General features: G+C 56.4%; 1 protein-coding gene across 10 annotated transcripts in view; it reads left to right on the top strand.

The window, feature by feature from the left end:
* The first annotated feature begins 1,593 nt into the window (after positions 1-1,593).
* The window catches only part of FMNL2 (formin like 2), a 116,711-nt gene continuing 105,074 nt past the window's right edge, over positions 1,594-13,230 (top strand). For all 10 annotated transcript variants that reach the window (XM_038142011.1, XM_038142008.1, XM_038142004.1 and 7 more), the window contains exon 1: positions 1,594-1,854. In XM_038142011.1, the coding sequence (XP_037997939.1) occupies positions 1,738-1,854 (117 nt within the window). In that variant the 5' untranslated portion in view covers positions 1,594-1,737. The remainder of the gene's footprint in view (positions 1,855-13,230) is intronic.

Here is a 13,230-nt window from a genome sequence, read left to right as displayed (position 1 = left end):
GCTCTCCGGGCTCCAAACCTTTGTTTACCAAGGATATTGCCAGATTTCCAGGCTTTTCACAAAGCAGTTTGTGAAATTCTGAGCTGTTCCCGGGGCCTGCAGAGTGGGAAATCCACGCCTTTGGCACCACAAGGGATCCCAGGCCATGTCCCGATGCTCCGTGGGCAAGGCGGGCAGCGAGCCAGGACAAGGTGTTCCTCCCCATCCCAGTTATGGATGCATGACATCTTTTCTTTTAATTGGAACGAGCACATTTAATTAGCAGCGGGTTTAGAGCTCACAGGGAGAGAAGCTGCCTGTCACTGGCATGGATTTCCCCTGCAGGACTGTGTGTGCTGCCACACAGGATTCCCAGCACGTCGCTTCCTGAGCCGTGCCTCTGGCACAACCCTTATCCCAGAGAACGAAAGCAAGGAATGGTCATTTTCCAAACTATGATGCTTTTCCTTTTGCTTTTCCCCCAAATTAATCTCCTCGTGGATAGTTTCCGTGGCCAGGAGGAGAGGCAGCAGCACGAGTGTTGTTGTGAAGGTGAGAGCTGAGTGAAAATCGCCCTTCCCTGGAAGGATAATGGGATGCTAATAGGGGACGGTGGGATATGGATTGGTGGGGCTGACAGGAGGGAATCAGGGCTTGGATTTGGGATTAAACCAGATATAAGTGAGGACAGCAAGTCACCAAATGGGCTGGTGGCATCTCCAGGGTCAGGGCTCAAGGCTCCTGTTTCCTGGGCAGCCCTGCATTCCTGGGATGCTGAAACTCCGCCTAGGAGAGAACTTGCAGGGAACGCTGGAGAGAAGGGGGATCACACCTGAGGAGCGGGCAGGTTTGGTATGCTGGGGAGGATGAACCTCCTGAGCGCACCCGGACAGCTTCAGCTCGGGTGCGGATGTGTCGGGGCGGTGAATTCTCGGGGGGCCATCACCCCGTTTGTCCTGATTTCACTCACTCGGGATGAGGGCTGGGGGGACCAAGTCCTTGTGCACCTACAGCCCTTTTGGCGAGCAGCAGGACCACGGCTTTCCACAGCAAAGGTCTAGAGTTAATCGCAGCATCCCAGAATCCCAGATCGGTTTGGATTTAAAGGGACATTAAAGCCCATCCAGTGCCACCCCTGCCACGGCAGGGACTCCTTCCACTGTCCCAGGCTGCTCCAAGCCCCGTCCCACCTGGCCTTGGGCACTTCCCGGGATCCACAGCTGCTCTGGGCACCCTGTGCCAGGGCCTGCCACCCCGCCAGGGAAGGATTTCTCCCGAATCTCCGAGGATTTCTCCCGAATCTCCGCTCCCCCCCTGCCCTCGCCGTAAACCATTCCCTGCGTCCACTCGCTCCCGGCCGGCGCCAGCGCGGCCGCCGAGGCAAAATGGAGTCGGCGGGGTCTCGCCCACCCCTTTCCCCCATTTTCCCACTCTTTTCCACCCTTTTCCAGGCATTCCCACCCCTCGCCCGCGTCCCTCCCCTCCTGCCGGCGGCGGGACTACGAGTCCCATGGCGCCGCGGGCCGGGGGCGGAGCGGGGCTTTGTGCGGGCGGCATGCGGGGGAGCCGCAGCCGGGGCTGGAGCCGGAGCCGGAGCGAGCCCGCCCCGGGGGGAGGAGGGCGAGGGCGGCGAGCCATGACGGGCGGCGGCGCCGCGGAGCGCCCGCGGTGGTAGAGGGCGAGCGCGGGGCGCGGAGCCCGCCCGGCGCGGGGCGCGGAGAGCGCGGAGAGGAGCGCGGGGATCGCGGAGCGGCCGCCATGGGCAACGCGGGGAGCGTGGACGCGCAGCAGACGGAGCTGAGGGCGCACAGCGTCCCCCTGAAGCTGCCCATGCCCGAGCCCGGCGAGCTGGAGGAGCGCTTCGCCGTGGTGCTGGTGAGCGAGCGCCGGCCCCATTGTCTGCGGGCAGCGCGGAGGGGCCGCCGGGGAGGAGCGCGGCGGGGGAAGGGGGCAGCGCCGCCAAGTTGGCTCGGGAGCCGCGGCCGGGCACAGGTGGGCTCGGCGGGGCGGTGCCGCCCGCGGGACGGGGCCGCGGCTCTTTGTCTCGGCAGCCCCCCGAGGGCCGCCCTGCCCCGGCCCGGGCAGCGCCGGCGGAGCGCAGGCTCGCGGGGAGCGGCTCCGCCGGGGACGCTCCGGGGACAGCCGCTCCTGTGCCCCCCGGGACACCTCCGGCCCTCTCCTCCGGGGGACACCCCGGTGCTTCTCCCCCGGGACACCTCCGGCCCTCTCCTCCGGGGGACACCCCGGTGCTTCTCCCCGGGACACCCCGGTGCCGTGCCCCCCGGCAGGGGACACCCCGGTGCTTCTCCCCCGCGACACCCCGGTGCCGTGCCCCCCGGCAGGGGACACCCCGGTGCTTCTCCCCGGGACACCCCGGTGCCGTGCCCCCCGGCAGGGGACACCCCGGTGCTTCTCCCCCGGGACACCCCGGTGCCGTGCCCCCCGGCAGGGGACACCCCGGTGCCGTGCCCCCCGGCAGGGGACACCCCGGTGCTTCTCCCCGGACCATCCCGGAGCTGCCCCGGCTGTGTGCGGGGCAGCGGGGGTTGCGTTCCGGCAGCCCGGACGGGTCGCAGTGTGAGATCAGCTCTCCGGGCAGGAAGGGCTGAGCTGTCCCCGGGCAAAGCTCCCGCCGCCTTTGGGGTCCCCAGGCAGCGCGGCTCCGTGGTCGCGCCCCATCTCTTTTCTGCCGTGCTTTTTCCACTCGGAGCCGCGTTTGCGTGTGGAAGGGAGCTGGGGGAGGCGGCGAGCGGCTCCGTGTGCGTGCCGTGCCCCGCGCTCGCTGCGGTGCCACGGGCAGCCCGGAGCTGCCGCGGTGATTCCCGTCTCGCATCCCAGGGCCGCCCCCCCGCTCCCTGAAACGCTCCCGGCGCTGGGCGAGGACTCACAACTGGTGTGTGTTGGGGATTATTTCTGGTTAGACCCAATTAGATTATCATGTCTAAGAAAAGAATAAGCCTATTCAGTCAGGAACCCCCACTGACGAGCCAAATGGCGAGTGAGATGTTACGATTATTAGGCACAGTGGAAGAAAGCCTGGTGTCGCGTTGCTCTTGTCGGGGAAAGCCGGGGTCGTGTTGGGGATGGGAGATGCTCCCGCAGGCAGCACATGGCTCGGAATCCGGTCTGGATTCGTCTGTGATACCAGAAGGGCTCCTGGCTCCGTCTGCCTGCGTGGTCTGCGGGAGGAAATCGGTGGGCTCGGGGATGGTGATGGATGGCATCTGTGAAAGGCAGGGACGTCATTTGGGGCAGCCTTAGAAACGTAAATACACGGGAGATAACGGCGCCCAGCCTGTCATCTCCTGAGGTGCTCGGAAGGTTTTAGAAGATGGACTTCAGTTGAGGCTGGGAGGATGAGTGCTGCAGCTTTGCTGGAGGGAGAGGCCGGCCGTGCAGGTGGGCAGCGTGTACAGATGTGCTGTGGGATGATGTTCCCCCACAGATCTCTTCTCCCACTGGGAGAAGCTGAGAGATGGGACTCAAACAGCCCCAAAAATCACCTTCGTGCTGTTCTTGCAGCCAGCCAGGGATGACTGGTGTTGCTGCAGCTTCCAGGAAATCCCTGGCCAGTTCGGGAAAGAATAAACTGCCAGGCTGTGATGATTTTGTTTTCTCTGCGGCTCTGAGGGAGAGATGACTGTGCCGCTGGTCAAACCCCAGAATGGGGTAGGCTGGAGAAGTGCGGGGATTAACAGGAAAGGAATGATTAGGGGAAAAACCATGAGGAATATTTTCTGTGGGGAGAGAGGATTAGTCAGGAGCGGGCAGTGTGAAGAAGGAGATGCTGAAGGTTATAAGACTAAATCTCACCTTCTTTATGTGCTGTCTTAAGAAATTAGCCTGGCACAGGCGTTGCTGGCACACTCAGCCCTGGTGAGGTCCCGAGGGCTGTGCTGACAATACCAGTTTCCATATCTCTGATGAAATTCCCAAGGCTGATGTGGACGTTGATGAGCACGGTGAGTGGCTGTGTGCAGCTCTCCCTCCTCTCACTGGAGGGGCTGTGCCCATTTCTGTGTGGGACAGGTCCCTCCTGCGTGTGTGGAAGTTTTGTTGTCTCCCCTCATGCAGAGCAGGGAGCCCTGGCCCTCCAAGCCACGAGGAGAGCACACTTGGCCATGATTTCACCAGGAGTGCCGTGACACCAACTGGTTTATTTTTTCCACCTCAAACAAGCTGTCCTGAGCTGCTCCAGCATCTCTGGAGTCCCTTCAGCGAGGGGATGCTGTGCCTGGAGCTGATGGGTGTGTGCCAGCTTGTGTTTGTGGGGCTGTCAGAGAATTTTGTGTCGAGAAAGGGCTCTGGTGTGGTGGTTTGTGCACCTCAAACACCCACACCTGGTCACCTCGAACACACACTGTCACCTCAAAGCCACACCTGGTCACCTTGAACACACACTGTCACCTCAAAGCCACACCTGGTCACCTTGAACACACACTGTCACCTCCCTGCCTCCTGATCCTCCTTGAGGTGCATAAATCACAGGAGATGAAGGGCACTGCTCCAGGTCATGTTTTTTGGGTGAAGTTCTCAAATCTTGTGCTCCCTGTGTCCTCAGCGTTCCTGAGGATGTCCCGAGCCAGCGGAGGGACAGGGATGTCAGTGGCTGTGTCACTCCTCGTGGTCTGCTGGGCAATAATCAGAGTTTTCCCTGTGGGTCTGTGTCTCCTGGTGCTGTTTTGGGCACTGCTGCAGTAAATGTGCTGCTGTGGTTGGTGTGTTGAGCCTGTGCTGGTGGGGACTGGGCTCTGGGTGTGTGTTAAAGGAGGATGGACTTCAAGGAGGAAAATGTGGAGGACAACCCAGGAGAGATCCAGGTTTCAGTCTGTAAGCTGAGTGTTGTTGTTCCTTTCATCCTTCAAGCTGATGATTCTCCCCTTTTCCTGTGAAGTAGTTCCCTTCCTCTCAGGGTTACAGGAGAATGTGAACTCCAGGGAAGCAGTGCTGTGGTTTTGCCACCAGGTTCCCAGTTTGGCTGTGCTGGGTCTCAGCTCTGGCTCTGGCTCTGAGCTGCCCAGCGCTGGCACATCCCCCTGGGGACATCCCAGCCTCGTCCCTTCCCCAGTGCTCTCCTCTCCCGGCTGTGTGGGATCTTTCCCTATGGACGCGTGGGCATAAATCCTGAATTCTGGTGGCCAGCCCATGTCTGCTGAGGGCAAACCCCAGTTGAGCAGCCCACGCAGACAGGGTGGCACTGGAGCTGGGGGCTGTGGGAGCCGGTCCCAGGCCTGCAGCTCCTGCAGCTCCTGCAGCTCCTGCAGCAGGGTGGTCTCCCTGCACGGGGCTGCACGTTTGCAGATGCCACGTGGTTTGGAGGAAGCAGCCAGGCCGGGCTTGGCAGGGGAAATCGCTGCCTAATGAGCTGTGATTGACATAATTTGACTGCCGGATTACAAATCTGCGCCGAGGTTAACAGGAAATATCCTCTTCCCCCTCCCCGTGGGGTTTGGGTGCACAAAGGGCTCCTCTGTGCCCGCTGCTGTGGGGTGGAGGGCTCGGCCAGAGGGTGAGGGAGGTGTTCCTGCCATCCCCAGGTGAGGCACCTACCTGTTCCTGCTTTGCCCACAGAGCATCTCCCTTCTGCTGGAATTCCCTTCTTGCCCCTGGATTTCGTCCCAGCGTTGTTTTCCGTCCCAGGGAAGGCAGCTTGAGTGTCTCCTGCTGAAGAATTTGGAAGCTCAGGGTGAAAACTCTTAATGTTTCCCAGCTGTTCCCCTTCCTCATTGTCTATCAGATATATTAGGCATTGTTTTATAAAATATATACATATATATATGTATGGTTTAGGGTCTGCAGGAGATATCTGTGGGATAGGATCAGCCTCCCTGCTTTGGTGGGGCACTGGGTTCCTTGTGATCCTGAATTTAACAGGATTGCCTTGGCATGGATTTGAGATCCTGAAACACCTGGCACAGGTGGGAGTGGTACTGGGAGGTGAGAGACGCTGAGGTGGCTTTAGGAATCTTGAGGAAAATGAGATTCCCAAAATGCAGAACCCAAACGGACCTGTGGGGTTTCCTTGTTCAGGCCTCAGCTCTGACTGGCTCCTGCCCCTGGGGATTTTCCTCGAGGTCTGGTGAAGTGATTGAGGCAGTGACACTACTGCTGGAAGAAACAGCCTCATAAATCACATGGTTAAATATATATATTTCACAGGGGTTAAATGTGCAGCAGTGCCAGGTGCTGACACTTCTGCCCGGCTGCTTTGTCAGCCAGGGGATGGCATTTGTAAGTTTTTCCACCCAGACATCACTGGAGAGCATTTTGTAAAACTGATTTTTTCCTTTGAGTGTCTGGAATACGAGGGTACTGTGGTGGGTATTTAGCTGGTGGTGACCCTGCTAAAATTAATTTCAGCTCCTGGAAACCTGGAAGACTTCTAAAATGGCTGGGCTGATGTAGATGCATACATTTTTCGGTGTACCATTTCTCCATGCCAAATAATCCCATTAATTGGGGTGACGGTGGAGGGATGAACCCTCCAAATTGCATGTTAAATTTTGTTTAAGGTCGACAGCAATAGGTCAAGCAAACCCTCTGCCTTTACCTTTAACCTGTCCCGTCCTCTTTGCTCAGAGCATTGGAGCTTTATCAAACATCTCTATCAACTTCCTTGACCTTGTGTGAGAGATAAAGGGGGTTTTTATGATTTTTGTTTTGTCTGCACCAGCAAGGTCCTGCAGGAGTTGGCCCCGAGGTGTGAAATGCTCTCTTGTGAACTACTCCATGTTGTGGGTGATGCTGAAGAAACAGCTGAGAGGTGCAAGATGAAATTCGGAGTTTACAGGGGCGATCTGAAATCAATCAGTGGCTCTTGAGTAGTTTCTGGTTGGTGATTGAATGACTTGAAGCCACGGGTGGCTGCCCTCAGTATTTCATTTTAAAATCACTTCAGCTTTTCCTGCTGCATGAGGAGGTACTAAAGTGCAGAGAAACTTCTCCCCCTGAACGGCAAAACTCAGCAGATAACAAACCCTAACCAAGGTGTTTGATTTCCTCCTGTGTTTCCAGAAGCACATTGCAGTTTTTACTGTATTTTTGTACTGTTGGACAAAGATTGTAAATCATTCCGGCAACTTCTTCAAGACTCCAGCCCCTTTTGGAGTAACACATCCACGTGAAGGTGTGCATGGTATTTACCAGCCCTGTCCTGTGTTTGTGTGGCTGCTTTGGAGAAGGGGACTGGTTTTCCCTGCTGGAATTTTGGGTGCTCCTTCCAGCTGCAGAAGGGATTGGGCATGTGGGATCCACGGGTTCCATGTGGGATCCACGGGTTCCATGTGGGATCAGCGCCACCCCTGCTTCCACAGGGTCCAGGCAGTTTTCTGCTCCCATTTTGAGTCCAGCACCTGCTGCAGAAATGATTTTTTCTGCCCAGTCTGTCAGCAGAAGTGCTTTAAATCTGCCCCCTTGCTCTGGAGCTGAGGGGGTGAATGACCCTGCAGGAGCAGCTGGTTTTATTTTCCTCCTTATTTCTCGCTCAGGATCCATCCTAAAACGAAACCAGCCTTTGACATTCACTTTCTGGTTTCAGTTTGCTCACTGAGAGGCAAACCTTGTGCCATCCCTGCCTTTCCCCCAAACACGCTTGGACTTTGGAGCTTTCTGCTCACTTTTTCCAGGCTCTTGCTGTTCTTGCAGCTGGTAGCTGGAAGGGGGAATGAGCACAGCCCAGTGCTCCTTTGCAGGTGGGGAATCCCTGGGGCCGGCCGCACTTTTGCTTTTGCTTTCCTTTGCTGCCCCAGCCGTGGTTTGTGGTGCTGGCTTTGGGTGGTGGTGGCTGGGGAGGGTCCCTGGGCAGCTGAAAGGGCTGGCACTGGTGCCCACTGTGGATTTAGGGCACAGGGAATGTAAAATCCCCTGCGTTGTGCTGCAGGTTCTGCTACACAAGTTGTTGTCAGGGTTGGTGACATCCAGCGGGAGAGTTTGGTGCCAATTTTGCACCAAGACCATTCCAGGGTGCTCCAAGCCCTGTCCAGCCTGGCCTTGGACACTTCCCAGGGATTGGGGCAGCCCCAGCTGCTCTGGGAATTCCAGCCCAGGGCCTCCCCATCCTCCCAGCCAGGAATTCCTTCCCAATATCCCACAAACCTGGGAGATGGCAGGGGCAGCCCTGGGGGCTCCTGCTGCCGTCAGCAACCCCTTCTGCTCCTGGACCACCAGGACAGAACCTCTGAAAGGGCAGGAGGCCAGAGTCACAGAGTCCCAGCATGGCCTGGCATGGAGGGGACCCTAAAGGCCATCCAGTGCCACCCCTGCCGTGGCAGGGACACCTCCCACTGTCCTGTCCAGCCTGGCCTGGGACACTGCCAGGGCTCCAGGGGCAGTGTCTCTGGGAATAGCCCGGGTTTCTGGGATTGTGTGATCCACAGCCAGCCCTGCCTCTCTGCTGGGCCGGCCTGGGTCTGGCAGGGCAGGCTGGCACCCGGCTGTGCCCGCAGGAATCCGTGTTGGAGCCCTGGCACCGTGACCCGCTCTGCTCTCCCCAGCACGAGCGCATGAATTATGCACAACATGCTAATGCTGCAGCACTTCAGCACCAGCTTATTTTGAAGCATCTGGGCTGCCTCTTGCCTTTGAATGAAGCACTTTCTGGTCAGGATCCAAGCACTGCCCCGTGCAGGAGGGCAGACACGAGAAGGGGTTGGTTCTCCTGCTCCCTCTCCGTGTCCTCCGAAGGTGTGGGGACAGCAGGAGGCTGGAGCTGTGCCTCTGGAGGGTTTTTTCTAACTCTGCTGGGAGGTGTAAGTGGGATTTTTCTTTGGTGAGCAGAAGATTAGGGTTTAAAAGCAGCAGAGCAGTTTGCAGAGTGCTTGCAGGCAGTGCTGGTGATCTGGCTGCTGAGGACTTCTGCGGTGAGCAGTGTGCAGCCACATTTGAGACAGACTCAGCTGAATTATTGTTTTCTTTGTTGGGAGAGTCCATTTGGGAATTCGATATGGGAAATAAGTGACACCAGCTTGTTCCATTTGATTTATATTTGGGTTAGAGAAAATCTCTACCCCGGGGCCAAAGGGCTCAGGCTGGTCAGGTAGCAGCACTTGGAGCTGCCGGTGCTTCAAAAGTGGGAATTTCCCGTTTGTCACATCCAGGTTTCAGTTCTGGAGGGTTGAGCAGGTTTCCATCGCTTCATGTGCTCACAGCAGCTGGCCCCAGGGTTGTGCTCCTGCCCACGTGGTTGCTGGGAAATGCCACTTAGTTCTGCTCCAGTTTCGGTCGGATCTCAGGGAAAGGCTCTTCCCCCACAGGGTGCTGGGCACCGAGAGCTCCAGGAGCATTTGGACACCGCTCCCAGGGATCCCCAGGGTGGGATTTTGGGATTTTGCATCCATGATCTGTGGTCCCTTCCAGCTCAGGAGATTCCCTGACCCTGTGATCTGTGGCTGGTGAAAGGTCTGTGATGTTCTCACTCACGGCTCCGGCCCCGATCCGCCCCGTAGCTCCCAGTGCCCAGAATTCCGTACGGATACACCGAAAACACAAGCTCTGATCTGTGCAGGCTTTGCCTCCTCCTAAAGCGACGCCTTTCTCCGGTGTTTGGTGGCACACAGGCTTGGCTGATGCATGACTTGGATGTGCCGGGCTCTCAGTGACATATTGCAGAGCCGCAGCGTGTGCTGGGTTTCAATCCAGCCCGGGATCCCTTTAACAAAACAAGCGTTTGTCTGCGGGGACTGCGCAGCCTTAAACATACATTTGGGGAGGATATTCATAAAGCCCCAGAATGGGGGCATTGTCCTGGCAATGAATGCTGCTCACACAGAGCCGGGCTCCGCTGGACCTCCAGGACTCTCCCTGAGCTCTGGAGAGCGGCTGCGTGTCCCGGCTCAGGGGCTGGAGCCGCGCCCGGCGCTTCCCAGCGCTGGGGACGCCTCGGCACGGGAACCGGGAGCTGTCCTGGGAACTGGGAACTGGGACAGCGCTCCCAGGCCTGGGCTGGGCCCCGGGGAGGGATCCCGTGGCAGGAAGATCCACAGGAAAGCTCCCAGAGGTTGTGACTTCCCTCGTCACGTTGAGCAGCGCGGAGCGGGGTTAACCGTGGACGGGATACGGGAACGGCGTCCCAGAGGGCTGGGATGGATGGGGTTCTGGGATTTTGGGAAGGGATTCCTGATGGGAGCGTGGGCAGGGGCTGGAATGGGTTTGCCAGGGAAGCTGTGGCTGCCCCTGGATGCTGGAGGTGTTGCAGAGCAGCTTGGAGCAGCCTGGGACAGCAGAAGGTGTCCCTGCCCATGGCTGGGGTGGCGCTGCATGATCCTTCGTGTCCTTTCCACCTGGAACCACTCTGGAGTTCTGCAGCTCCTTCCGGAGTTGTGTCCTGGTGGTGCAGGGGCAGAAGGGGTTGGTGATGGCAGCAGGAGCCCCCAGGGCTGCCCCTGGTGTCCCCAGAGTTTGTGGGCAGCTCTGGCCACGTCCCCACGTGGGTGTTGGCCGAGGGCGGGAGCTGCTCCAGGACAGAACATTCTTGAGCCTTCCAGAATGGTGTGAAGAGATTTTAGATTTCGTAGTGTGTATCTGGCTGTTGTGAGAGATACCTCAAAAAGTACAAAAATTGTTTTTTCCCCCCTCTTTTTCTTTTTAACATATATTGTTTGGCCAGAAATCCTTTACTATAAAAGGACTTGGGGCAGCTCTAGAGTGTACATCTGTTCCTTGTTTGTCTGCAAAATGACTGTACAGCGGAGGCCAAAAGCACAGAATAGAGGGTTGTACAAATTGGCAAGGTTGCTGAAGTCTTTCAGAAGCCAGTAATTACAATGAAGAAGCAAATTGTTCAATGCAGAAATCCTGGTTGTTCATCCATCCAGCATCGTGGCGTGTCCCCCTGTGCCTCCCCTTGTCCTGCTTTCCAGGGGACACACAAATATCCCAGGTCCACCTGGGCCAGGTCTGGGGCTGGCTGGGTGGCACCGTTACCCAGCGGGCCTGGGAAGGGATGGAAATGGCTTGGCTGAGTTCATCCAGCACTTTCCTGACAAAGGTTCCCAGTGATTTACTGTGTTTGGGAGTGCTTCAAAGGCCTCTCTGCCCAGCTCCGAGCCTTGCAAGTGCAGATGATCAAATAAATTAACTATCACAAATATTTAACTTAAAGCCTGCTCAAACAGGAGCTTTGATGTTGAGTGTGTGTGGGGGAGCCTCTGTGTGGCTCTGCGCTCTCCCAGGGATATTGGGAGGACATTGAATTTGTCTCTTCTCTCAGATACAAGAAGCCTAAAACTGGAAATGTAAATAATAATCAATTACATTTATCATTCCCCCTCCGTGGGCAGCAGGTTGGGATACAGCGCTGGGTGGCATTGGGGATGAATTATGGCACAAGGAGTTTTCCCGGGAAGCTGATGGAAAATGGATTGAGCAGGGCAGTCACACTTTTGAGGACTGCAGGGTTGGCCATGCCATCCCTACAAAAACCTTTGGCTCAGGGGTGATTTTTCATGGCACTGGTGCCAGCTGTTGCTCGGCGGCCACAACTCTCCAGGTAACCAAAGTCCCTTTGATGTCAGGATAATTATTCACGGATTGGGGCAGGATTGGTGGGTAATGAATTTAATCCTTGTGCGATAGCAGCTGCTCTCAGGTGGCTGGGCTGGATGGCTGTGAATTGTTGGCTAAAAGTTGCAGCTCCCTGCAGTGGTCTGGGAGTTGTCAGATCTTCCTGGTGATCAGCTCGCAGGGAACTGTGGCAGAGCTTCAGCTGCAGATCCCTGTTCTCTTGATCATCTGGATGAGGATCTGAGTGTGGCAAATGCACAGTGTGCTTTTTGCTAAATCAAACAAGAACTTTGGTGCTTGACAGGCGTTTTTGCTCCATGAATTTTTCAGGAGCCTCTGGCGGTGCTGTGGGGGAAGGAGAGGAGTGAGAGGGGCTTGGAGCAGCCTGGGCTGGTGGAAGCTGTCCCTGCCCGTGGGATGGGATGGCCTTTAAGGTCCCTTCCCACCCAAACCAGCCCAGTGTTCCACGACTCTGTGCCTGAGCAGATAATGAAGTGCACAGAGCGCTGTGGGGAGAACGCTTTGCTTTTGAAATTTGGTTTTTTAACCCCTTCAATACCAGACCCTGTGATGCCTGGGGTAGTCAGGCGTGTTTTCCTTGTGCTGACCACACTCAGCAGAAGTGAGAGACTCAGCTGAGCCAGATCAAATGGCAGAAGAGTGGGGCAAGAGGAGTTTAGGAAGCTGAGTGTCGGGCTTGGTGTGGATTAGAGGGAAGTGACCTTCCAGCTCAGCCCACGCAGGGGTTTCCAGGGTCAGCTCCGAGCCTGCTGGCCTCTTCTCCTGTCTCAGGCCTCTCTTGCTCCTCGGAGTCTGCAGAAGCTTTGGGGCCATTCCCAGCTCTCCCATCGCTTGGTGTGGGGGCAAGAGGTGTTTTCCAGGAATAAATCTGAGTGTATTCCTGGAAGTGCAGCCTGTTCTGAGCAGAAGGCAGGTGGGCTTTCTCCCTGCTAGGGAGGGATTCTGTCACATCTAAGTGCTTCAATGAGAACATAAAAGGAATTGTGCAAGAGTTCCCATGAGCTGAGTCCTTCCCTGCTGATCCCTGTTCAGGATCCTTCAGCGGCCAGGGGGATGCAGATGAATTCCTGAGTGTCAGAAAACCTCAGTTTCCTCCTGCATCCTCGGGTGTGGCAGATCCAAGGATCCCTGAGCTGGATTTGCCGGGCAGAGGAGGAACTGGGATACCTACGAACACCAGCGAGGCAAAAATTGATTAAGCATGAAATTCTTCTCTGGCAGTGAATTCTCTGCTGGCTTGGGGACAAAAGGTTGCACAACTGAAAGGGAAAAGGAATTTTATTTGGAAAGCTCAGAGCTATTGTTTGTTTGGTTTTGCTGGTGTTTATTTTCTGTCTGATGGCAGATCTTTGTTAAAGGTGAATTATCCCTTCTGTTCAGCAAGTGGAGTGAAAACAGCCCCGATGCACTTGTGAGGCATTCAGGGAATTGTTGGAATTGTTGGAATTGTTCGAGGTGCTCCGAGGAAGTGCTTGGGGATACTCGAGGTGCAAGAACCCGTGTGGAGCAGAATATTACTTGTGTGCCTTGCTCTGCTATTGAAACAGCCCAGACAGCACATAAATAAATGTACGGATGCACTGAAACATCACCAGTAATACCTGCTGTAATATTTTTGAGTTTAACCTACAGGCTTGTTGGGTACCACGTCCAGCTGCTGCTGCTGTGCCAAACTATTTCACAGAGGGAGAAAAGCACCTCCTCTTTAAACTGGGAAAATTCAGATTTGGA

The sequence above is a fragment of the Motacilla alba genome, chromosome 7, assembly GCF_015832195.1.
Source record: "Motacilla alba alba isolate MOTALB_02 chromosome 7, Motacilla_alba_V1.0_pri, whole genome shotgun sequence".
In the NCBI taxonomy this organism is placed as follows: Eukaryota; Metazoa; Chordata; class Aves; order Passeriformes; family Motacillidae; genus Motacilla; species Motacilla alba.
This window is presented reverse-complemented; position numbering and strand designations above follow the sequence as displayed.